The 23,576-nt window shown below is 42.2% G+C and overlaps 6 protein-coding genes across 6 annotated transcripts; 4 read left to right on the top strand and 2 right to left on the bottom strand.

The window, feature by feature from the left end:
• Nucleotides 1–1,726: 1,726 nt before the first annotated feature.
• Nucleotides 1,727–2,205, bottom strand: LOC109577387 (histone H2B type 1-C/E/F/G/I). The gene has a single exon (XM_019986305.2). The coding sequence runs from the start codon at nucleotides 2,156–2,158 to the stop codon at nucleotides 1,778–1,780; it is 381 nt and encodes a 126-aa protein (XP_019841864.1). The 5' UTR covers nucleotides 2,159–2,205; the 3' UTR covers nucleotides 1,727–1,777.
• Nucleotides 2,206–2,501: 296 nt separating this feature from the next.
• Nucleotides 2,502–3,045, top strand: LOC109577385 (histone H2A type 1). The gene has a single exon (XM_019986303.2). It carries the CDS (start codon nucleotides 2,551–2,553, stop codon nucleotides 2,941–2,943), a length of 393 nt encoding a protein of 130 aa, XP_019841862.2. The 5' UTR covers nucleotides 2,502–2,550; the 3' UTR covers nucleotides 2,944–3,045.
• A 1,732-nt stretch (nucleotides 3,046–4,777) lies between these two features.
• LOC109577383 (histone H3.1) lies at nucleotides 4,778–5,691 on the top strand. The gene has a single exon (XM_019986302.2). The coding sequence runs from the start codon at nucleotides 4,813–4,815 to the stop codon at nucleotides 5,221–5,223; it is 411 nt and encodes a 136-aa protein (XP_019841861.2). The 5' UTR covers nucleotides 4,778–4,812; the 3' UTR covers nucleotides 5,224–5,691.
• A 7,484-nt stretch (nucleotides 5,692–13,175) lies between these two features.
• On the bottom strand, nucleotides 13,176–13,657 carry LOC109577386 (histone H2B type 1-C/E/F/G/I). Its single transcript, XM_019986304.2, has one exon. It carries the CDS (start codon nucleotides 13,602–13,604, stop codon nucleotides 13,224–13,226), a length of 381 nt encoding a protein of 126 aa, XP_019841863.1. The 5' UTR covers nucleotides 13,605–13,657; the 3' UTR covers nucleotides 13,176–13,223.
• A 1,219-nt stretch (nucleotides 13,658–14,876) lies between these two features.
• On the top strand, nucleotides 14,877–15,382 carry LOC139179012 (histone H3.1). The gene has a single exon (XM_070778291.1). The coding sequence runs from the start codon at nucleotides 14,915–14,917 to the stop codon at nucleotides 15,323–15,325; it is 411 nt and encodes a 136-aa protein (XP_070634392.1). The 5' UTR covers nucleotides 14,877–14,914; the 3' UTR covers nucleotides 15,326–15,382.
• Nucleotides 15,383–20,237: 4,855 nt separating this feature from the next.
• LOC109577388 (histone H4) lies at nucleotides 20,238–20,629 on the top strand. Its single transcript, XM_070778292.1, has one exon. The coding sequence runs from the start codon at nucleotides 20,261–20,263 to the stop codon at nucleotides 20,570–20,572; it is 312 nt and encodes a 103-aa protein (XP_070634393.1). The 5' UTR covers nucleotides 20,238–20,260; the 3' UTR covers nucleotides 20,573–20,629.
• The last annotated feature ends 2,947 nt before the right edge of the window (nucleotides 20,630–23,576 follow it).

Consider the following 23,576-nt stretch of genomic DNA (forward strand, 5'->3'; position numbering starts at 1 on the left):
TGGGATACAGTCCATGGGGTCACAAGAGTCAGACATGATGTAGTAATTAAACCAGCACCACCAGAAGGCTTTACTTGTAAGTGATGATTGGGGAAAAAAGATTGAGAAAGTGAAGTTCCAAATGGAAGGAGGACTAAGTAGCAAAGCCTGGAGGTAGCAAGGAAGTTATCTGGTGGGAAGAGGGAGGCCAAGGGGGTGTGGAGAAAAAAGAGACCAAGTTTGAGAGGCAAATGGAGGTGAGTAGTTTGCCTATGGCCTTGGAACCCAACACATCTGACTATTAAAAACATACCTCTAATCCTAGTGAGGCACGAGATAATCCCTGGAAAATGACACATATCTTGCTTGAACTGGCCATCAAAGAAAGGGAAGACTTAGAGTCACAGGCACTAAGTTGTCCTCAAAACAGTTCAGGGAACAGAATTGTTTTTTCAACAGGGGCAGGCCTGTTAGAAGCGGTTTGTATTGTTCGCAGTGCCAGACAAGGAGTCCTAATTGGTGTTAAATGCTAGTAGTCTTTCCAGCCCACTGCCTTGTTCAAGGCCTCAGGATTCTGAGATTCTAAAGTGGGCAGACCTGAGGGGAACATCCTGGAACTTCAACTAGCCGCTTTAGCAACAGCTAATATTTTAGAGAACTCTCTTTGTGCCAGCACCACCCTAAGGGCTCTTTTATTGATCACCCCAGCCATGTCACATAGTAGTTCTTAATTATTATTCCCATTTTAGAGGTAAGGAAATGCTCACGAAGGGTTTAAGTACCATGTCCAAATTTAGCGTTCAAAGAGGCTGAATACGCTGGGGGATTTCTCCTTAAACCATGCTTATCTAATTTCTTAAATATACTTATTTGTTTTCCAGCATACACTGTTTTAAAGTGTATTTACAATTAACCTTGGAAAGTGAGAAATGAATGCTTTAATTATATGTAGGCTTTAGGGAATTTCCTTCACAAGCACCATTACAAAATGTAGTAACATTTAATGTTCACAAAAGTCTGTGTGAGATATAGGGAGAAAAAATTTTCCCTTCTTTCTTTCCATATTCTTTGGTTGGTCTAATTGATACAAGATATATTAACAGGGAAAGACAAACAGAAACACCTAATTTGTATTACCTCCTCTGTACACTGGAGATCCCCAGTAGAACTGAGAAGACTACAAAATGCCTGAGCCACTACCTTAAAATACCATCTTCAGATTAAAAAAAAACATGATGGGAGTGGGTAGTCAGTTGTTTTCAGAGGTCACCAGGAAAAGCAATGTAAACATTGGTAAGATTGTTAATGCAGATTTAAGTAGTGTCCTTTTCCATAAAAAGCAGATTCTATTTGGACATTTTCTTCCCGGTAAAGCAAGGGAAACGCTTACATTTGGATTATTTACTTTATAAATGTAAACGTCTTTAGGAAACACTAACTTTTCTAAGTATTAAGAGATTTTCCTGCTTCTTAAAAATAGCCAGCTTAGAATAACTGACATCCTACCTTTTAAGAGACGTTTGCAAAGACACGTGGCTAATATGTAGCAAATTAAAACTTTTGTGGTCAGGCTCATCGCTGCTCAAAATTAGCTTCTTTGGCATTAGTGGTTGGGGCATAGACATTTTTCCTCGTACCACAATGGTCAGAAACCTTAACCCTGATGGCTGTATATAATCTTTCTCACTGCTTGACCGAGCCATTTTAATACAGTCTGGAAAGTTACAGATCCTTTGAGACAAAGTGGGTGGCTCTTAAAAGAGCCTTGAGTTATTTGCTTTGTTTCAAATGACGAAATTTACTTGGAACTGGTGTACTTGGTGACGGCCTTGGTACCCTCAGACACCGCGTGCTTGGCCAGCTCCCCGGGTAGCAGCAGGCGCACGGCGGTCTGGATCTCCCTGGATGTGATGGTCGAGCGCTTGTTGTAATGCGCCAGGCGCGACGCCTCGCCCGCGATGCGCTCGAAGATGTCGTTGACGAAGGAGTTCATGATGCCCATGGCTTTGGACGAGATGCCGGTGTCCGGGTGGACCTGCTTCAGCACCTTGTATACGTACACGGAGTAGCTCTCCTTGCGGCTACGCTTGCGCTTTTTCCCGTCCTTCTTCTGCGCCTTGGTCACCGCCTTCTTGGAGCCCTTCTTAGGGGCAGGAGCGGACTTGGCTGGCTCAGGCATCACAAAACCCAAACAAGACCAGGAGGTGAACACAAAATACGCCCACAAGCAAAAGATCTTAGTATTTGGTTGGCCTGTATGCAAATGAGGGATGGCAGAATTACAATTTATGATTGGTCTTTTCGTCACATCCTAACCTCTGATAGGCTCTTTATTTCAAACTCTTATTGGCTCTTCCCTTAGCTCACCGTTACATAATTTGACCTTTTCACTACAAGCTCCCTATGTAAATTAGCAGGTGTTGCTTCAGATCTGGCTTTTGATTGGCTTGGATTTGTGTTTGGCCAATCGCATAGGCTGTTTTACCAAACCACCGGAGAGTATAATTACCTAGCTTTTTGTGCGTTGAGGATCCATTTCTCTGGGTCTCAGCCTGTTTCTGGTGTTTCATTATGTCTGGTCGTGGAAAACAGGGCGGCAAAGCACGCGCTAAGGCGAAGACTCGCTCCTCGCGAGCCGGACTCCAGTTCCCTGTGGGCCGAGTGCATCGGTTGCTCCGCAAAGGCAACTATGCCGAGCGGGTCGGGGCTGGCGCTCCGGTGTATCTGGCAGCGGTGCTGGAGTACCTGACAGCCGAGATCCTGGAGCTGGCGGGCAACGCGGCCCGGGATAACAAGAAGACCCGCATCATCCCGCGTCACCTGCAGCTGGCAATCCGCAACGACGAGGAGCTCAACAAGCTGCTGGGCAAAGTCACCATCGCTCAGGGTGGCGTCCTTCCCAACATCCAGGCGGTGCTGCTGCCCAAGAAGACTGAGAGCCACCACAAGGCCAAGGGCAAGTGAACCTACCTAGATCTCAGTGTGTGTCGCTACAACCTTTTACCCAAAGGCTCTTTTAAGAGCCATCCACATTCTCACATTTAAAAGAGCTCGTAAACAACAGTACTCGGTCTATGCGTTATAATACTTAAACATTGAAGCTACTGGGTAGGTACTACAGCATGTTCACCCGAAGTTATCCTTTCTCCTTGACGGGACTGCTCCAAATGTGATAGAGGAAAATGAATTTATACAGGAAAATGGGTAGTTTCAATAGCAAGGGTAACGTTTACAAAAGCTGGAGTGGCTGTTTTTCTAGACAAAAAGGAAACATTGCTACCGTGCCAAAAAATGCGGGTAGTGGTGGTAGCCTGGAATGTCAGGCTACGGTCTTTTGAAACAGCAAAAGGAAAGGACCCCTGAGATCAGTGCGGGCTTTTCAAATAAATCAATTTCTGTTCACTGGTGCCGAATGGAAGCCTGGTGACAGTTAGGGTGAAGTAGAAAATGGTAGTTATTATTGCTTTGACTCTGCCCTCCCTTGAAAAAGAGTAGGAAGGAATTTTATACAATCTCAATTCAGTTCAGTCGCTCAGTCGTGTCCGACTCTGCGACCCCATGAACTGCAGCATGCCAGGCCTCCCTGTCCATCACCAACACCCGGAGCCTACCCAAACTCATGTCGGTGATGTCATCCAACCATCTCATCCTCTGTCATCCCTTTTTCCTTCTGCCCTCAGTCTTTCCCAGCATCAGGGTCGTTTCAAGTGAGTCAGCTCTTCGCATCAGGTGGCCAAAGTACTGGAGTTTCAGCTTCAACATCAGTCCTTCCAATGAACACCCAGGACCGATTTCCTTTAGGATTGGACTGGTTGGATCTCCTTGCAGTCCAAGGGACTCTCAAGAGTCTTCTCCAACCCCACAGATCAAAAGCATCAATTCTTCGGCGTTCAGCTTTCTTTATAGTCCAACTCTCACGCCCATACATGACTACTGGAAAACTTCTATAGTCTAGGAGTGGGAAATAGGGCCGTCGGTAAGGGTGCAAGTTTGTGCTCATTTTCACAGGGAAATTTCAAAATTAGCTACGCTGGTTAAGTTAGGCCCGGGTGGTTGTCTCTGGTGGTCCTTGAGCTTATTGTACCGAGACTTTCTGGAATGAAATATGCTCACAAAAGGGTGTTTTTTCGGAGAAATAAACACCAAGTGCATAGTAAATTCTAACCATAAAGTAATCGTTTTCAAAGTGCGGGTAAGCAAGAAAGAAAATCATCTGTCAGAGTGGGCTCAAAGAATAGAGTCTAAAATGGAGGCTACTAGTTTCTGCTATAACAAACTGAAGCATAAATCCCATTTGGCCACTACGGGAAAGTCAATGATTTTTTTCTTCTTTTTTTCTTCGCATTTTTGCCGCTCACCTCTGGCCTGTCGCTTTCCCTGTGATTTCCTAATGGAGCTAGGAAGTGGCTGTCCAAGGCAATCTAAATTCACAACAGAAAAATAACCATTGAGAAAAAAAGAGAATACAAGTAAACCTGTTTCTAAAGCTTGATCCTCAGAATTTCAGCCCCATTACATAGATCTGAATCAGAACAGGCATCTTTCCTGATGTCCAAGTGGTTCCTTATTTATAGTTTGAGAAGCCCTGAATTTAGAACTAGAATATTAGCTCCTTTGGATAGCAGACTTCAACAAAAAGGAGGATTGAAAAGTGAACTAATTCATCCAATCAGAATCTTTAGAAATTGACCAATCACTTCAGTGACTCTTCAGCCAATGGATTTGTTCCGCGGGAGTTTTGAACTAGAGTAAGACCAATCAGACTGTTTCTGAGTATATATAAACGGAATGTCTTTCTCGACACATATTTAGTCTTTCTTCCTCTGTATCGCCATGGCTCGTACTAAGCAGACAGCCCGCAAGTCCACCGGTGGTAAAGCACCGCGCAAGCAGCTGGCTACCAAGGCGGCCCGCAAGAGCGCGCCAGCCACCGGCGGCGTGAAGAAGCCGCACCGCTACCGCCCCGGCACGGTGGCCCTGAGAGAGATCCGCCGTTACCAGAAGTCCACGGAGCTGCTAATCCGCAAGCTGCCGTTCCAGCGGCTGGTGCGCGAGATCGCGCAGGACTTCAAGACCGACCTGCGCTTCCAGAGCTCGGCGGTGATGGCGCTGCAGGAGGCGTGCGAGGCCTACCTGGTGGGGCTCTTCGAGGACACCAACCTTTGTGCCATCCACGCCAAGCGCGTCACCATCATGCCCAAGGACATCCAGCTTGCCCGCCGCATTCGCGGGGAGAGGGCGTAAAGCTTCCACAACTGCCTCACTCCAACGAAAAAGGCTCTTCTAAGAGCCACCCACAATTTCTTTAAAATAGCTGTCATTTAAAATTTAGCGTCTTGAGTGTTTTGGTTCGGGATGCAAGCAGATTTAGATTTGGGCATCTTTAAATAATTGGCCAGCTTATTTCTAAGGGGTACCTAGTGAACATACAAAAGGATCTACTGCGTTTCCTTTTGGTTGGCTTTATATACTGTTGATAGGTAGTGTGCAGAAGTTACTCAAAGGTAGTAAGTTGGTTTCTGTCTTGGAAAGTGGAATATGAGGACCTTAGGCAGGTGAACTGGGAGATTATTAAACTTGACAATAAGTCGTGTTTATGTAGTTTCATATATTTGGGCATTGACAGTTGAGAAACTAGAGCATTTGTTTTTGCTGCCTGTTTCTGAAACCTCAATTTGCTCAGTTCCAATCACAGCCAGGTTCAAAGTGAGACAGTTTTGGCTTCCCTATAAAAGGTCGTTTTACACAGAGAGCAGTCAGGGCACTTTTGTTGACAGTGACTTATATAAAAAAAGATCACCCAATCAGTATTTCTGATAAGCTTATTGGTGGCAGCACTCCAGGAAGAGCCATGCTGATGACTTCTACAATTTCACCACTCATAAAGTGTCTGTGACAGCAGCATGAGCGTCAGTTGGAAATTTGCTCGAAATGGCAGGTTTTCGGACCCTTCATGTCTACTAAGTCACAGTCTACATTGTACGAAGTTCACCGCAGCTGATTTATGAATGCTAGTTTCAGAAGTCTATTTGTCAGTCATGTTTAAAAAAATAAATTAAGCCTGGAGTAGGGTGAGGGATGGTATTTTTGGTCTCTTCAAGAAAAGCATACTGTGAACTCCTAGTAAACTACATTTATTTATACAAATTGAAATTTCTCTCAAGGAATTGCACATAACACCTGAGTCTATATTGAGATTGTGAGTCTATATTGAGAAATGGGCTTCCTTTGTGGCTCAGCTGGTAAAGAATCTGCCCACATTGTGGGAGACCTGGGTTCGATCCCTGGGTTGGGAAGATCCCCTGGAGTAGAGAAGGGCTCTCCAGTCCAGTATTCTGGCCTGGAGAATTACATGGACTGTAGTCCGTGGGGTCGCAGAGTCGGACATGACCAAGCAACTTTCACAGCCAACAGCATATTGAGAAATGGAGCTGCTTTCAGCAGTTGACATTACCAGGTTTTCAGGGAGAAGGCAATGGCACCGCACTCCAGTACTCTTGCCTGGAAAATCCCATGGACGGAGGAGCCTGGTAGGCTGCAGTCCACGGGGTCTCGAAGAGTTGGACACGACTGAGCGACTTCACTTTCACTTTTCACTTTTATGCATTGGAGAAGGAAATGGCAACCCACTCCAGTGTTCTTGCCTGGAGAATCCCAGGGACAAGAGAGCCTGGTGGGCTGCCATCTATGGGGTCGCACAGAGTCGGATACGACTGAAGCGACTTAGCAGTAGCAGCAGGGATATTTCAAGGAGTATTATTCTAGATCTGTGGTGTGTACTGTGCTTAGTTGCTCAGTCGTGTCTGATTCTGTCTTCACATTGGGTCTTTCCTGTACAGATCAGCACAATGTCCTATTTGGGCTTTTCGATGGTCTTTTAAAGACTTCTCCGTAGTCTTTTAAAAATTTATTTATCAGTTTATCTCCCATCACCCATATAATTTCATTCTCAATTATTATTTTTTTATTATGCAACATTTGAGAATATATGGAAGTATAGATAAAAGTTTACCCATCCTCAACATCACCAACACCAGACAAATATGTTTTATCTATACCTCTTCTACCTTGATTGTTGCCTTGATGACTGTTGAGGAAATTGTATCATTTCCTCTGGTAGCATTTTAATATACATCTACCATTTTAAAACCTAATTATGATGTCATGATAACTCTCAACAAACAATATCTAAGGTTGATAAATTTTTAATTCATTCCACATATATTTATTGAGTTTATAACAGTACCAGATGCTGTTCTATGCATTGGGAATATATTCAGATGAGATCCAAACAGACAAAATTCTTTGCTCTCATGGAATTTATATTTGACTCTGGAATAAACAATAAGTCAGATAAACAAATATATGTAATAAATGAGTGCAATAAAGCAAGAATAAGAATTCTTATGGAGAGTTGAAATTTAGGTAAGGTAACCAGTGAAGATGGCACTAGGAAGCCAGTTATCTCAGCAAAGCTTTGAAAGGTGAAGAGGCAAGCTGGGGTAAAAGGACAAAGAAATGCTGAAGAGCTAGGGTGGCTATGTGGAAAGGGCTGGGCACTGTAGGAGGAGATTAAAAAGCAGAGAAATGAAAGGAAGCATGATCCTGTAGGGGCTTGTATACCTCTGTAAAGAATTTAGCATTTGTTCTGAGTGAAATGGAAGAACTTGAGAGAAGTTGAACACAGGAGTTTTTGTGTCCTTTTCTCTCATTTAATCAGGTTCTGCTTTATTCTTCAGAGAAGGCAATGGGACCACACTCCAGTACTCTTGCCTGGAAAATCCCATGGATGGAGGAGCCTGGTAGGCTGCAGTCCATGGGGTCACTAAGAGTCGGACACGACTGAGCAACTTCACTTTCACTTTTCACTTTCATGCATTGGAGAAGGAAATGGCAACCCACTCCAGTGTTCTTGCCTGGAGAATCCCAGGGACGGGGGAGCCTGGTGGGCTGCCGTCTCTGGGGTCACACAGAGTCAGACATGACTGAAGCGACTTAGCAGCAGCAGCAGCTTTATTCTTACTGCATGTGTGCTCAGTCCTGTTTAGCTCTTTTGTGATCCCATGGACTGTGGCTTGTCAGGCTTCTCTGTCTATGGGATTCTCCAGGCAAGAATACTGGAGTGGTTTTTAGTTGGTTCAATTGTGCTCCAGCACAAAAATCAAAGCCCAGTTTTCTTCATTTTGTGCTATTCAGACCTTGAAAATAGAGGCTGATCTGGGAGATTTATAGTTAGGGAGAAAAGAGAAAATTATTCATAAAATATAAACCTTTGGAGTTAAAGTTGATTCATACTTCAATTTACTAGTTTTATGACCACAGGCAAATTGTTTGCTCTCAGGTACCAAACTTGATTTATTGGGGTTGTGAATTCAAATGTCTTTCAGAACCAGGCAAAGAGTTTCTGTATAAGGGAAAATGGTGAGCTTTCCAGCTTTATTTCACCAGGTCCTCCAGCCAGCAGCAGATCTGGCTGAATTCAAGCTGTGCTCCGTATAGCACTCTTGATTGTTATGTCAGTTACCAAAAAGAGATGCTAACAATAATGGCTTTTGGAGCTGTCCAGCTGGTAAAAGATTCATGACTTTATAAAGTCAAAGTCTACCTGAGTTTCTGCATGGATTATTTAATTTAATCTTCACAATAACTCTGTGGGTTGGGGGGGGGCATGTTACCTCAAATACTATGATGAAGAAACAGAAGCATAATGAGGGGGAATACCTTCTATAGTGGTTCATTTTGTTAAATCTGTCATGGATTTTATCTTTGGGGTTAGAGAATGGAAGGCATTTTGTGTTACATGCATATTTTCCTTTTACCTCATCCATCCATTCATCAAAACCTTTTTGAATGATTACTGTGTGCTCAACAATGTTCTAGGTGCTGGAAAGAACAGTGCATAACATGGCAGAGATCTTTCTGTGTGGAGTTCACCGAGAGAAAATGAACAAAGATAAACACAGTATTTTGGTAGGTCAAGAGAATTAAGAAAACATAAAGAGTCCAAGGGGATTAGGGACTGTCATAGAGTGGGAGATGGGTAGTGGACAGTTGCCATTTTAAATAGGGTAAGTGGGGAAGACTTCACAACTGAGACGAGACATGAAAGCCAGTGGCATGAAATATGGAAAGGAGTGGGATCTTCATACTTTGTAGAAAGATCATTCTTCACAAAGGAAACAATGATTGCAAAGGTCCCATGTTGGAAGCATTACTTGGAATGATGGCCACAGGATAGAACCAACTTTCTCTTCATCTTTCACAAGCTGGAGTTTCTGGATAGCTCATCAATGAGTTTACACATTGCACCCCCACCCCCACCAGCCCCAAAAATCTTACTCCAGTTTTCTGAATACATTCAATTCAGATGTTGTGGAATCTGGAGTCACAAAACACACCTCGGAGGACACTCAAGGAGTACAGTTTATTATGCCAGCGAGTCCAAGGGGAATCAGTTCCCAACAAGGACCCTGATGTTTCTGAGAGGTCCAGTTTTATATCCCCCACTATGTGACTGGTTACATGTTAGCAACCTCTTTGTTGTATATGATTGAGTTTTACAAGTAGGTGCTAGGAGAACAAACAAGGTTAAAGCAGGGGAACAGTGATTATACATCAGGGGGCATGTCTCCATGGTTAAGCTAACAGGGGCATCCTGACCTCAACTACAATCTCCATTTGTCATCTGTAGGGAGGAAGTCTCCAGAAGACCTGGTTTTCACTAGCAGTGGTTTCTTCACTCTTGGGCAGGGTTCAGGCCCAGTTCATATCCAGTCTTTAAGACAGATGACAGGCTTCAAGATGGAGTCTCTCCTGCTTTCCTCACACTGGCCCCAACACAGAAAATAAACTGAGGCCAGAGCAGAAATAGATGAGTACTAACCCGAGGGAGACAACTGCCAGCTAGTTCAAGAAGTACTAGTCATTGGGGAGAGTATTAATTCTGTGACAATTTATTTAAAATGAAAAGTAAGATTAAAAAAGGGTATTTAACCAAAATGGGTCTTAGTTGCAGCACATGGGTTTTTTTTCTTTTTCTTTTTTTTTAAGTTTCAGCATGAGAGCTTTTTATTATCAGCAGAGGTATCTAGTTTCTCAACCAGAGATGGAACCTGAGTCCCCTGCATTGGGAGCATGGAGTCTTAGCCACTAGACCACCAGGGAAGTCCCAAAAGTAAGATATTTTGAGGTTCCAAATAATCACTACCATTGTTTCACTTTTCAGAAAAAAGAGAATTCAAATGTAATATTTCTAAAAAGGCTTTATACACTGTAATAAGTACAGTTTCTAAGATTATATTGGATATTTACTAATGAGTCTCCAAATATAAATAAAACTGTTCATCTTTTGGCTCATGGCTAATAGAATTCCATACGAAAACCTTCAAAATGGTGATGATTTGATGGCAAAATGCATGATTTTTTGAAAGAAAACAAATTTATTTATGATAAAAATGATGCATGTTATCAAGTGCTGATCTAAGCTATAACTGAATCTTGGCATTGAAGCAAGAGATCATGTATCTTCTGAACCCTTCCTATTGGGAGAGACTGCAGTTCAAATGCAGAGACTTTCATTAGGGTGTGTAGGCTGTTAATTACTCTCATTTTTTAGCAGTGTTCAAGGAAGGACAGGAAACTGGTGTTGTTCAGGTTTTGCCAAATAACTATGAAATTGTCTTGGAAGAATATTTCCTCTGTCCTTTGCCAACTAAAGAATGTTGCTAGCCATCTGGTTCTACAAGGTTTGAGATCCAGCAGCAAGTAACTGAACTTCCTTTTAGAAAATAGAGATTATCATGGTGGAGGGTATATTAAGGTAAATTTCCAAACTTTGTGGATGAAGAATGTCACTTGCTGTATCAGTAAACAAAGGATGTGGCAGCCATCTAGCCTTAAGCCTCTGAAACTGCCACCCCATCCCCACAACTGTGCACACTGAGTGGATTCAGGATGAAGAAAAATAGGATACTGGCCCTAGGTAGTTAAGTTACATATCAAAGGAATGATTTCAATCAGCCCAGACTCTTGGATCTTCTCAGACTTAGAAAAGTATGAAAAATTCACTAGCTTGAAATGTCTGTTTTCTTTAATTAACCGTAATTTTTTGATGCTTTAAGTACCCGCTTCCCTCTTCCCACCCCCAACTCCTATATATCTTGGTTCTCCCTTACCTCTTCAGAATAGTCCCTTAGAGCTTTCCGGGAGGCTGTCTCATGGGTTTCAATCCTTGGTATACCTGCTGAATAAAACATAATTCTCAACTTTTGGTTTATTTATTTTTAACTGACAACCTTAAAGGCTTATTGCAAGTTTATTCTCTGCTTTTGTGAGATCCAAAAGGGTATTCTAGATCAGCAGGCAACTCTTTCTTCCAAACAGTGATTCTGGAGCCCATGTGCCTTTTTTCCCCCCACCCCTGGCCATGGGATTTTTAACTCCTTGTCCAGGGATAGAACCTGTGCCCCCTGCAGTGGAATCAATGGAACCTTAATCACTGGCCCACCAGGGATGATGCCCCCACCTCTGTGTCCTTTTATATTTGTATCTCAATTATCTTAACACATTGCTTTCACATGTTAAAAATAGAATTCCAAGGACTACATGTTAGAAATGTTATTGGTTTTATTCAGTGATTCATGAATCTGGCAGCTGCCAATCTAGCAGACGGAAAGGAGCTCCGAGGAGCTATATGAAATTAAAGGTTTTTCTAGGCAGAAAGGAGCAGGAACAGGGAAATTATACTAGGAATAAAACTGGGTTGATTATTGCAAGGATGCCATTCTTTAGTGTAGCGGACCCCAACCTCCAGGATCTAATGCCTGTTATTAATGTAATAATAATAGAAATAAAGTGCACACTAAATGTAATGTGCTTGAACTGTTTACAATAGCCAGGACATGGAAGCTACTTAGATGTCCATTGGCAGACGAATGGATAAGAAAGCTGTGCTACATATACACAATGGAAACTCAGCTATTAACAAGAATGTATTTGAATTAGTTCTAATGAGGTGGATGAAACTGGAGCCTATTATACAGAGTAAAGTAAGTCAGAAAGAAAAACACCAATACAGTATATTAACGCATATATATGGAATTTAGAAAGATGGTAATGATGACCCTACATGAGAGACAGCAAACAAGACACCAAGAATAGACTTTTGGACTTTGTGGGAGAAGGTGAGGGTGGGATGATTTGAAACATGTATATTACCATATATGAAATAGATGGCCAGTCCAGGTTTGATGCATGAGACAGGGTGCTCAGGGCCTGCGGACTAGGAGGACCCTGAGGGCCAAGAAGGGGAGGGAGGTGGGAAGGGGGTTCGGTATGGGGGACACATGTATACCCATGGCTGATTCATGTCAATGTATGGCAAAACCCACTACAATATTGTAAAGTAATTAGCCCCAAATTAAAATAAATAAAATAATTTTTAAAAAAAGAAAAAATGAGCAATTCAAAAAAGTTGAGCATACAGCATCCCCGCCCCCCCCCCCCCCCCCAAAAAAAAAAAAGTAATGGGCTTGAATTATCCCCAAACCATCCTCCCACCCAGTATGGGGAAACATTCTTTCATGAAATCGATCCCTGGCGCCCAAAAGGGTGGAGACTGCTGCTTTAGGGGATGACAGGGGTCTGTTAGTCTATCTAACTGGTGATTAGGCAATTTCTGGTTGAACAGTAAAGATTCCATTTCTAGAGAAGCCAAAGTTGTACTTAAGTCTTGGTTTGGTAACATTGGTGTTAGCATTAGTTTGGCCCTTCTAAAACACTTTTGCCCTGGGAAGAGAAAGAGCATGTAAAGTCTTTCTGGGAGGCTATTATGCCCCAGACCCACAAATGTAAAAGTTTACTCTTATCCCATTGTTAGGAATTCAACCAGAGACCACATCTAACAAGGGAAGCAAGCAAATAGTTGCTAATTGCTCAGGGAAAAGAGGTTAGTGGCTGTTGTGACTCAATCTCCAGAGGTTTATAGTTTATACTAGTTAGAAATGGTCTGTCTTTTTGTATTGAAATAGCCCATTTCTTTTAAGCTGATCAAGTTATCTAGTTATGAGAATTACTAAGAGGAAATTTTCTGAAAAATTAAAATCATAAATTCATAACATAGCCAACTTTGAAGTTCAGCATTATTTTTCCCCTAGAGGTTACAACAATATCCAGTATTACAGCCCTTTGGGAAAACGTGAGTGGCTCTGAAAAGAGCCTTTGGGTTTGACAGCTCCTAAAAACATTTACTTGGAACTGGTGTATTTGGTGACAGCCTTGGTGCCCTCAGACACGGCATGCTTGGCCAGCTCCCCAGGCAACAGAAGGCGCACGGCGGTCTGGATCTCCCTGGATGTGATGGTTGAGCGCTTGTTGTAATGCGCCAGGCGCGATGCCTCGCCTGCGATACGCTCAAAAATATCGTTGACGAAGGAGTTCATGATGCCCATGGCTTTGGACGAGATGCCAGTGTCCGGGTGTACTTGCTTCAGCACCTTGTACACGTACACGGAGTAGCTCTCCTTGCGGCTGCGCTTGCGCTTCTTCCCATCCTTCTTCTGTGCCTTGGTCACCGCCTTCTTAGAGCCCTTCTTCGGAGCAGGAGCAGATTTAGCCGGCTCAGGCATGATAGAAGAATGACAGACAAAATAAACTGACAGAGAAAACTGAATAATGCGGTTTATAGTGCCGGCCTATTTTTGTAGGGCTTCTATGCAAATAGATGCTTGATCTATCGCAATCGCTGATTGGATCAAGTCAGCCAGTAGAAATGTTGTATGCAAATAAGGCGATTTCGATCCTATTTCTTGATTGGCTGTTTAACTGGAAGGAACCCTGGATATCCTCAGCCACTAGGTAAGAAAAAAAGTTTCCGTTTTCAAAACTGTAAAGGATTAATGTTTTGAACATAAATATCTACTTGTGGGGCTTGTTTCGTCCTCGATGTGGACCTAAAGAGACGAAAGCCCAATATAAATTTATGATTCTAGTTTTCGGCCAAAATTAAGTTACCGAGTTAGTAATTGTAGAAAAGAGAACATAAAATTTTGCTAAATGCTGAAATGTTTTAAGAATTAAGCCATTGGCATTTCCAGTTTGGCTTGATCAAACATTTAAGATTTACCAAGATTCAGCATCGTCGGAGAAGGCAATGGCAACCCACTCCAGTACTCTTGCCTGGAAAATCCCACGGCGGAGGAGCCTGGTAGGCTGCAGTCCATGGGGTAGCTAGGAGTCGGACAAGACTGAGCAACTTCACTTTCACTTTTCACTTGCATGCGTTGGAGAAGGAAATGGCAACCCACTCCAGTATTCTTGCCTGGAGAATCCCAGGGACGGGGAAGCCTAGTGGGCAGCCGTCTGTGGGGTCGCTCAGAGTCGGACACGACTGAACCTACTTAGCAGCAGCAGCAGCAGCAGCATCGTCACATTTCAACAGCGGTAGTATTTTCGTGTTTCCTAGGAACAGAGTGTCTGAAAGTGATGGCAATGTTTGTTGAAAGGTTGGAAATTCTGTAATACGATACTTGCATTGCAAAAATAAAACATTTATTCAAAATTAGAACCTCTGATAAATGACGAAGCTGGACTCGATCAATAACTTTCAGAAATGGAGTTTTTGAAAGGGCGCGGATCTGTGGGACTTTCTTTTTTGTCTCTTCCCAAACTTAATCTCGAACAAAGGGATTAAAACCAATTAAGGTAAATATAAAGCACATAAAATACAGGGTGAATAGATGGAGAATTTACAGAGAAAATACATCAAAAGATCAAGGTTTTCCAAAGTGAGAACTGGTAGCCAATCACAAGGCTTATCCAGTTCCTTCTTTCACCGCGCGAAATTTGAAGATTCGGACCAATCAGGATGACTTCGCCTTTATAAATAGGAGCAAGAAGAGCCAGGCTTGAGTTGCAACAGTTTTTCGGATTCGTCGTGATGGCTCGTACTAAGCAGACTGCCCGCAAGTCCACCGGCGGTAAGGCGCCGCGTAAGCAGCTGGCCACCAAGGCGGCCCGCAAGAGTGCGCCGGCCACCGGCGGTGTGAAGAAGCCGCACCGCTACCGCCCCGGCACGGTGGCCCTGAGAGAGATCCGCCGTTACCAGAAGTCCACGGAGCTGCTAATCCGCAAGCTGCCGTTCCAGCGGCTGGTGCGCGAGATCGCGCAGGACTTCAAGACCGACCTGCGCTTCCAGAGCTCGGCGGTGATGGCGCTGCAGGAGGCGTGCGAGGCCTACCTGGTGGGGCTCTTCGAGGACACCAACCTTTGTGCCATCCACGCCAAGCGCGTCACCATCATGCCCAAGGACATCCAGCTTGCCCGCCGCATCCGCGGGGAGAGGGCATAAATTGTCGACACCAAGTGCTAATACCAAACCCAAAGGCTCTTTTCAGAGCCACCTACAACTTCACTTGGAAGAACTGTATCACAAAGTAGATCATCTCCAAAAAACCCTGTAACAAAACAATGGAACAGCATAACTCCGTGTTCCATGTACCAATCCTAGGAAAACAGTTGACGTGCAATCTGTTTTCCATGTAAAAATCAGGGCATTGACACCTGAAACTTCCATTGCAATCTGAAAAGTCAACAGCAAAAAAAGTGATGCGATCCCCTTAAACCCTGAAAATAGTGATCTTCTTCCTCTAAAAGCAGCAAGTAGTGTGAAGATATTCTTACACCAGTATAATAGGATGCATTATGAGAAGTAAATGCTAAGAAAGTTATATAAGCAAACAATTCTTCAAGTACAAATCATATATGTATATATATGTGTGTGTGTGTATACAACCTGCTTTGGTTACTTCTTGGGTCTTCTAAGTGACTTTCCTGTGTAAATTACCACCCCCCCCCCCCCCACCGCCCCTTATCTGTCATCTTAGTTTAGTTGTATTTTTCAGTCCCTATCATGTCCGACTCTGCAATCCCATCAAATGCATCACTCCAGGCTTCCCTATCCTTCACTATCTCACAGAGTTTGCTGAAACTCATGTCCATTGAGTCAGTGATGCCACCCAACCATCTCATCCTTTTGTCCTGTCCTCAGTCTTTCCTGCATCAGGGCCTTTTCCAGTGAGTCAGTTCTTCACATCAGGTGGCTGAAGTATTGGAGCTTCAGCTTCAGTGACAGTCCTTCCAATGAATTTTCAGGACTGATTTCCTATAGGATTGACTGGTTTAATCTTGCTGTTGAAGGGACTCTTGAGTCTTCTCCGGCACCTCAGTGCAAAAGTATTGACTCTTAGGTGCTCAGCCTTCTTTATGGTCCAACTCTTACATCTGTACATGACTGCTGGAAAAACCATAGTTTTGACTGTACGGACCTTTGTTGGCAAAGTTGTGTCTCTGCTTCTGAATAAGTTGTTTAGGTTTGTCATAGTTTTTTTTCCATGGAGTAAGCATCTTATAATTTCATGGTTGCAATCAGTGTTGGCAGTGATTTTCCAGCCCAAGAAAATAAAGTCTGTCGTTGTTTCCCCATCTATTTCCCTTGAAGTGCTCGAACTGGATGCCATGATCTTAGCTTTTTGAATGTTGACTTTTAAATCTACTTCTTCACTTTCCTCTTTTACCCTCATCAAGAGGCTCTTTAGTTCCTCTTCGATTTCTGCCATTGCAGTGGTATCATCTGCATATCTGAGGTTGACTTTTCTTCCAGCAATCTTGATTCCAGCTTGTGTTTCATTCAGCCTGGCATTTCACATGATATACTCTGCATAGAAGTTAGATAAGCAGGGTGGCAATATACAGCCTTGACATACTCCTTTCCCAGTTTTGAACCAGTCTTGGTCAGGTTGCTTCTTGTCCTGCATACAGGTTTCTCAGAAGACAGGTAAGGTGGTCTGGTATTGCCATCTCTTTAAGAATTTTCCACAGTTTGTTGTAATAGACAAAAAGGGTTTATCGAAGTCAATGAAGCAGAAGTAGGTATTTTCTTTGGGATTTTTCTTCTTTTTCTGTGATCCAATGGGTGTGGGCAGTTTGATCTCTGTTTCCTCTGCCTTTTCTAAATCCATCTTGTACATCTGGAAGTTCTTGGTTCACGTGTTTATGAAGCTTAGCTTGAATGATTTTTAGCGTTAACTTGCTAGCTTGCCAATGAGCGAAATTGCATGGTAATTTGAACATTCTTTGGCATTGCCTTTCTTTGGTATTAGAATAAAAACTGACTTTTTCCAGCCCTGTGACCACTGCTAAATTTTCCAAATTTGCTGGCATATTGAGTGCAGCACTTTAACAGCATCATCTTTTAGGATTTTAAATAGCTCAGCTGGAAATCCACCACCTTCACTAGCTTTGTTTGTAGTAATTTAATTATTAGATCAGGCCAAATAATTGAAATTTTCCTGTCCCTGAGACAGGAAGTCCAGGGATGATGTAGTATAAGATAAAAAGCATTGGTCCTTGAGCAGCCAGAAAGTGGCATGCACACACACTGATATTTTAGGACCCATGCTGAGTACTACTGGAGACCAGTTTGCTGCTAATCCATTTGTTTTTGTGCTGAACAATACATCATTTGGTAAATGTAGTCATCCTTTCTGTACTAAAAATAGAGATCTGGTATCCAAAACATTGGTTCTGTGGGATTTCCAGAATTCAGTTTCCAGCAGCACCACCAGCAGTTAGCAGATGGGAAGAGCATAAATTCACCAAATCTGGGGCCCAGACTAATAAGTATGTTCAACACTCCAGGAATTTAGAGCTTGTTGCAGCAAGTTACTGAAAACTCAGATTGTGCAGAATGTGTCTGCACTTTGCAAGAAAAACATGATGTAGTCACTAAGGCAGAGTTTGCAGTCATCATTTATTATTAATCCTCAGGGAAAGAGCCAATGAGACAACAGCTCCCAACTTTCTTCCAACAAAGGTAGAATCCTAGGATAAACCATGGAGCAATGCAAGATTTCTGGATTCTGTCAGGTTTTATAGACATTAGCAATGGGAACTCTCAGCCTTATTGCTGGGTTTACTCCTAGCCTGGGGAGATTAAGCAACACTGGAGGGTCTCGAGGCCCTAAGTGAATAGTTCTGCATAGAAGCGAAAACATTAGTCCCCTGGCAGGAACCAAAGGATCCGGACACCAATAGTTTAATTAATAAACATTACAGACTGTTGTGGAGCAAATCCTCAGCTATAGAAACCAGAAGTCAGATTTCAGAAACAGCTGGAATAGCTCAGTGCAATGTTTTTGAATCTTGAAACACATTTTCAAGAGATAATGACAATGCTGTGTGATTTCTGTGTGATGACTGAAAGGCCTGTTAGCCTCCCAGTCATCATAGCAGCATATCTGCCATTTAAAAAATATGTAATTTTCAGGTGGCATGCAGGAGATACTAAAAGCAAACCAAATGGTGTGGGGGTGGCTGGGGAAAAATAAAACTGTTCATAACATCTTCATTTACAAATTAGAAACAAGTTCGTAACTTTCAACTGGTCAATGGTTGTATTAATTCTTAGACACCCATACAATGGCATCCTACTCAGCAATAAAATGTGAAGCTATTGACATTAATACATGTAACTGTCTACATGGGTAATGCTTAGTAAAAAAGCCAATCTTAAAAAGTTATATATTTTATTATTCCCTTTATATAACATTCTCAAAGTGATGATACTGAGATGAATAACAGATTAGTGATTGCCCCCAGACAGGGAAGATGTGGGTGGATGTAACTATAAAACATTAACATTGAAGAGTTCCTTGATAATAGTAAAATAGTTTTGTGTCAATGTTGAGGTGATAGTTACATGAACTGATGCATGTTTTAAAATGGCATAAGACTACACATACAAACACACAGACAGACACAGACACACACATGGGGGCAATATGAAAATCTGTGAGAACTGAATAAGGCCTGTATGCTAGTTAACAGTACTTTGCCAGTGTCAATTACCGCCTTTGATATTATGATATAGCTATATAAGATGTCACAATTAGGGGAAAATTGGCTAGAGGAACTCTAGATACTATTGTAGCAAATTTTTGTGAATTTTGTTATTTCAAAATGTATATTTTATTTGACAATGTTAAAAAAAGCTGTGAGAATTCTTTATGAGTTGCTATTGTGTATTCCTGTGGATTTCAAGGCTTGTTTAACAAATTAATGTTCTTTTTTGGATGTGTTTGTTTTGTTTTTCTTAAACAGCAATGTTTTCCTTTCTTCTGCCTGTTTTAGTGATGATATGTCCACTGAATTGAAATTTGGTTCATTTATGCTGGTGTGTGATTTTTTTAGCTGTTGGTGCTGCTACCTCAAAATAAATTGTTCTGAAATTTGACATTCATAATCTCAAATTTTCTGATGGAGCACTTGGCTGAGCTAATCTATACTCTTTAGGACAGTGTGCTTGGTATATCATAAGTGTGAATTTTAAAAAAGCTATTTTGAACATTCTATTTATTTTAAGGGCATCATTTAAATCTTAGTGCTCCCATGTGTTCACCAAAAAGAATTTCTTTTTAAATAATATAAAAACCTAGGGAAGATCACATTTTTATTTCTGGCACTTGTGTAAATTTCTTTGCCCACCACTGGAGTTTATGATATCTTTGCTTGAATTCCATGCACCAACTACAGGAAAGGACAATCACCCTTCCACTCTATACAAGAACATTTTATTAGCCCCTGACAATTTACATTCTTTTCCTTTGCAATCCTTCACTGATTAAATGTATATGCTCAATTTGTATAAATTAAAGCACACTGTAGAGACTAGTATTATATTAGAAAGTTTTGAAATCTTTAAATGTGTGTTAGCTATTATACTTTGCTTTCAGTAACAGATTCCAGGAATTTATTGTCCCCGAACTAGATGCTATTTTGTTTACAGTAACTCAGTTATTAATAGCATTTATCATATTGTACGAAGAAAGCTACTAAGATTCAGATAGATTAATAGAGTATGTGTGTGGTCAGTCTTGTCGGACTGTTTGCCCCTTTATAAACTGTAGCTCGCCAGGCTCCTCTATCTATGGGATTTCGCAGGCAAGAATACTGGAATGGGTTGTCATTTCCTTCTCCAGGGGATCTTTCCAACCGACCCAACCCTCGTCTCCCGCACTGCAGACGGATTCTTTACCTATGAGCCTCTAAATACTAGTAAATCTCCCTAGCCTGTTTCACTTTAGATTTTAGAAGGGGCGGGGACTCAGTGCAGTTTCCCGCCTTTCTGATCGTCCAGTTTTCACAAAGGTCCGCGCTATCGCTACATAAGAGGCGGCAGGGCCTTGCATTAGGCATATTCGGCATTAGTGCTCAGCATTTAGGTAATATGTCTGGACGCGGCAAAGGCGGAAAAGGCCTTGGAAAGGGGGGCGCTAAGCGTCACCGTAAGGTTTTGCGTGACAACATTCAGGGCATCACAAAGCCGGCTATCCGTCGCCTGGCCCGCCGTGGAGGAGTCAAGCGGATCTCCGGTCTTATCTACGAGGAAACCCGTGGGGTGCTGAAGGTGTTTTTGGAGAACGTGATCCGGGACGCGGTCACCTACACCGAGCACGCCAAGCGCAAGACTGTCACCGCCATGGATGTGGTGTACGCGCTCAAGCGTCAGGGCCGCACTCTCTATGGATTTGGTGGTTAAGTTTGAGCTTTGTAAGGTTCTTGTAGCAAAGTTAAAGGCCCTTTTCAGGGCCACCTACTTTTTCTATGAAAGAGCTTGCACTTGGATGCTCTGTAAGTTAGCTTGATACAATACAGTTGGTAAATACTTTGGCCTTTCATCCCTAGCATGTTGGGTACTACCTTAATTCTTAATGTATTTCCTAGCGTGTTGGGTACTACTACCTTAATTTCTTCTGTATTTTCTAGAAATTCCTTAACTGGGGGCCAACAGTGTAGTGGCTAAATAATGGCCCTCCAACTGGTAAGTGAAGGTTCCTGGGTCCTTTGAGTAGAGAAAATTTGGGGCTCTTTTCAGACACCATAGATGGCAGCTGTTATGTTATTTCTATATTAAATTACACTAATGAAAATGACAAACTAAAGGGACTTTTAGAGTAGTTAATGGTAGAAAAAAGAGGGTTAATTTAACAATGCAGTTTTCTCTGCTTAAAGTTTATCTCTGGTCATAAGGATCCTATTTTTCCTCTAGTACATTGGAGTTTGATTCTGTGAGTTTAGGACAAAAACGAGAGGTAGGAGTGCCCATTTGCACCTGTTTTTCAAGGCTTTTAGCCCAAATAAGTCATGCCAAAATGGCAATTTTATGGTGGCAGTTTCACCTTCAAGTGCACCACACAACTCTCCCAGAGGTCATTAAAATGTTTTAGGGTTTTGAATCAATGTTGCAAAAAGCACAGGTAAAGAGATGGGGTTGCACACCATCCTCAGGATAAGACAAACAAGTGGGAGGTCCTGCTATATGAATCTTGTTCTAGCACAATGTTCATACATCTTTTGTTTTGCCTCATTAGCCTTCCTGTGTGATGATGGGCTTCTGAGGATCAGAGTTAAGTTGAACAAGAGGACTGAGTAGGTCCAAGGTACCTGGGTCTGATCACATGGGAAGTTTTGCTTGGTCTATAGTTGTCACTCACCAATGGGTTTTATCTGCATACCATGGGTAGGGGGTAAGTGATTGGCCGACAAGGTTTCTTAAATATGAGATGCCTCATAGATGCCGAGTTCTTTATGTGCCTCATGAGTGTGTGGTGCCTGTTTTGTCCTTCAATCCTATCCTCTGTGTTTAGAACACATTTGTCTCTAGTCTCTGAGTCCAACATATACTTAGTATCCTTTGCAGAACTGAGCACTCTTTAATAACAGTGAATCCCCTGCCTCCTCTCCACTCTCTGCTCTTTCCTCAGCCTAACACTTGCTACTCCTTCTGGGCCCATCTCCCAAATGACCTTCTTCCTCACACCCTCATAGCTACTTTGCCTGCAAATGGCTCTAACAATAAAATTTCTCACCATCAGTGTCCCTGCTTGAATATATTCAGTGTTAGTTTTTTGAACACAGCGTTGGAAGAGGCAATCTGCCCTGAGAGTTCCTGCCTGTTCTTACAGGGTGTGTCAAGAATGCTACTCATCAGGGTTGAGGGACCTTAAAGAATAGGGTAGTGGTTGCCCCCCAGACAAAGAGCAGGTTTGCTTGCCACACTCACTTTAAGCCACCAGTCCCCCAAGCTGTCCCGTGGTAGTGATGCAAACCCACTGTGCATGCAGCATCCACCTGGGCCCCTCCAGGTTGCCCTTGTGGGACTTGGTGGGCAAGGTGAACCAATGCAACCTTGTTGCTGCTGTGCTGTGAATAATAAAGCCTTTTGTGTCTGATCTAGGTGTTGTGTCTACAACCAGCAGTCATGAAAAAGTTACATGTTATTTTATTATCTCCTAAGTAGGGTAAGATCTCAGACTCTACAGTTTCTGACAAAAAGTGAAGAAGAAGAAGAATAGAAAGGAGAAGAGGAAGAAGGAGAGCAGGAGGAGGAGGTGGAGGAGGAAGAGGTGGGTGGCAGTGGGGAGAGAGAGAGAGGCTAGCTCTCTGCTCCTCTTGGTGGCTCAATCAGGCCTGGAATAAAAGTTACGCTCTCCAGACTTGGAATCTCTCCTCCTGTAGGGGATAATGAAATCTGCTGTGGGAGATAGTGATCATAGAATGGGAATAATGCAGGTAGAGAGACCTCTCAGGCCACGGTAGGGATTGGAAAGCTTTGTAGGAGGAGCTAAACTTTCCTCTACCCTTTTAGGGTTTCTAGCCAGGCTTGAAAATTTAGTTGACATAAGACAGATCAATAGCAGAAAAGAATGCAAATTTTATTTAATCTTTTTTTTATGTGTCTTCACAGGAAAATGATGATCTAAAAAGCAGTTAGGCCTAAATGTTTAGTTTGAACAAAGAGTAGTAATTGTGAAATAGCAACTAACATACATGAGGAGACTAAAGGAAGATAAGGATTATTTACTTTTTTTTTCATCTCCCATACTGATATTTATTACATTAATAACATTTCTAGCAAAAACAAGTAACAAGTTCAATAACTGAATTCACATTGACAGGTTTCATTTTGATCCATTAGCCAATTTGGAAGAAAAGCCATATTGATCAAAGGGATTAAAAATAAAGCACCTTTTTTCCTTGCTACATAAAATTATTAAGTACAATGGCTCTAAAACTCGAAACAAATTAGATGCAGAATCCAATCTCAACACTCTCAAGACACGGACTTGTGTCTTACATTTTTAAAAAGTAGTCATCTATACAGTTATTTTAAAAGCCATATGCTTTAACTATTTGGCTGGAAACGGAATACACCTATGAGAATTATACTCCACGGTAAATACCTTTGTACTTGTAGTGAATCTCTTGTCACCGAGAACCTTAACCTAATCTAAGACATTTTGAGAATTTACAACTATCACTTTTGGGAAACATTTTTTTGGTACTTCAGTCAAGTGCTGAGGGGATTTCTTCTAAAGTCTAGAGCTAGAATCTAAACTTCCAACACTTCCATCTGCAGGTAACATAATTATGAATATACATTAAGTCCAGATACCTCCTGGATTTTTAACATTTCAGAGCTATGCCAGATAAATGTCTGAAAATATAGAATTAGCCAATTTATACTCCTGAAGTTACCTAAA

This window comes from Bos indicus, chromosome 23 (assembly GCF_029378745.1).
Source record: "Bos indicus isolate NIAB-ARS_2022 breed Sahiwal x Tharparkar chromosome 23, NIAB-ARS_B.indTharparkar_mat_pri_1.0, whole genome shotgun sequence".
NCBI lineage: Eukaryota > Metazoa > Chordata > Mammalia > Artiodactyla > Bovidae > Bos > Bos indicus.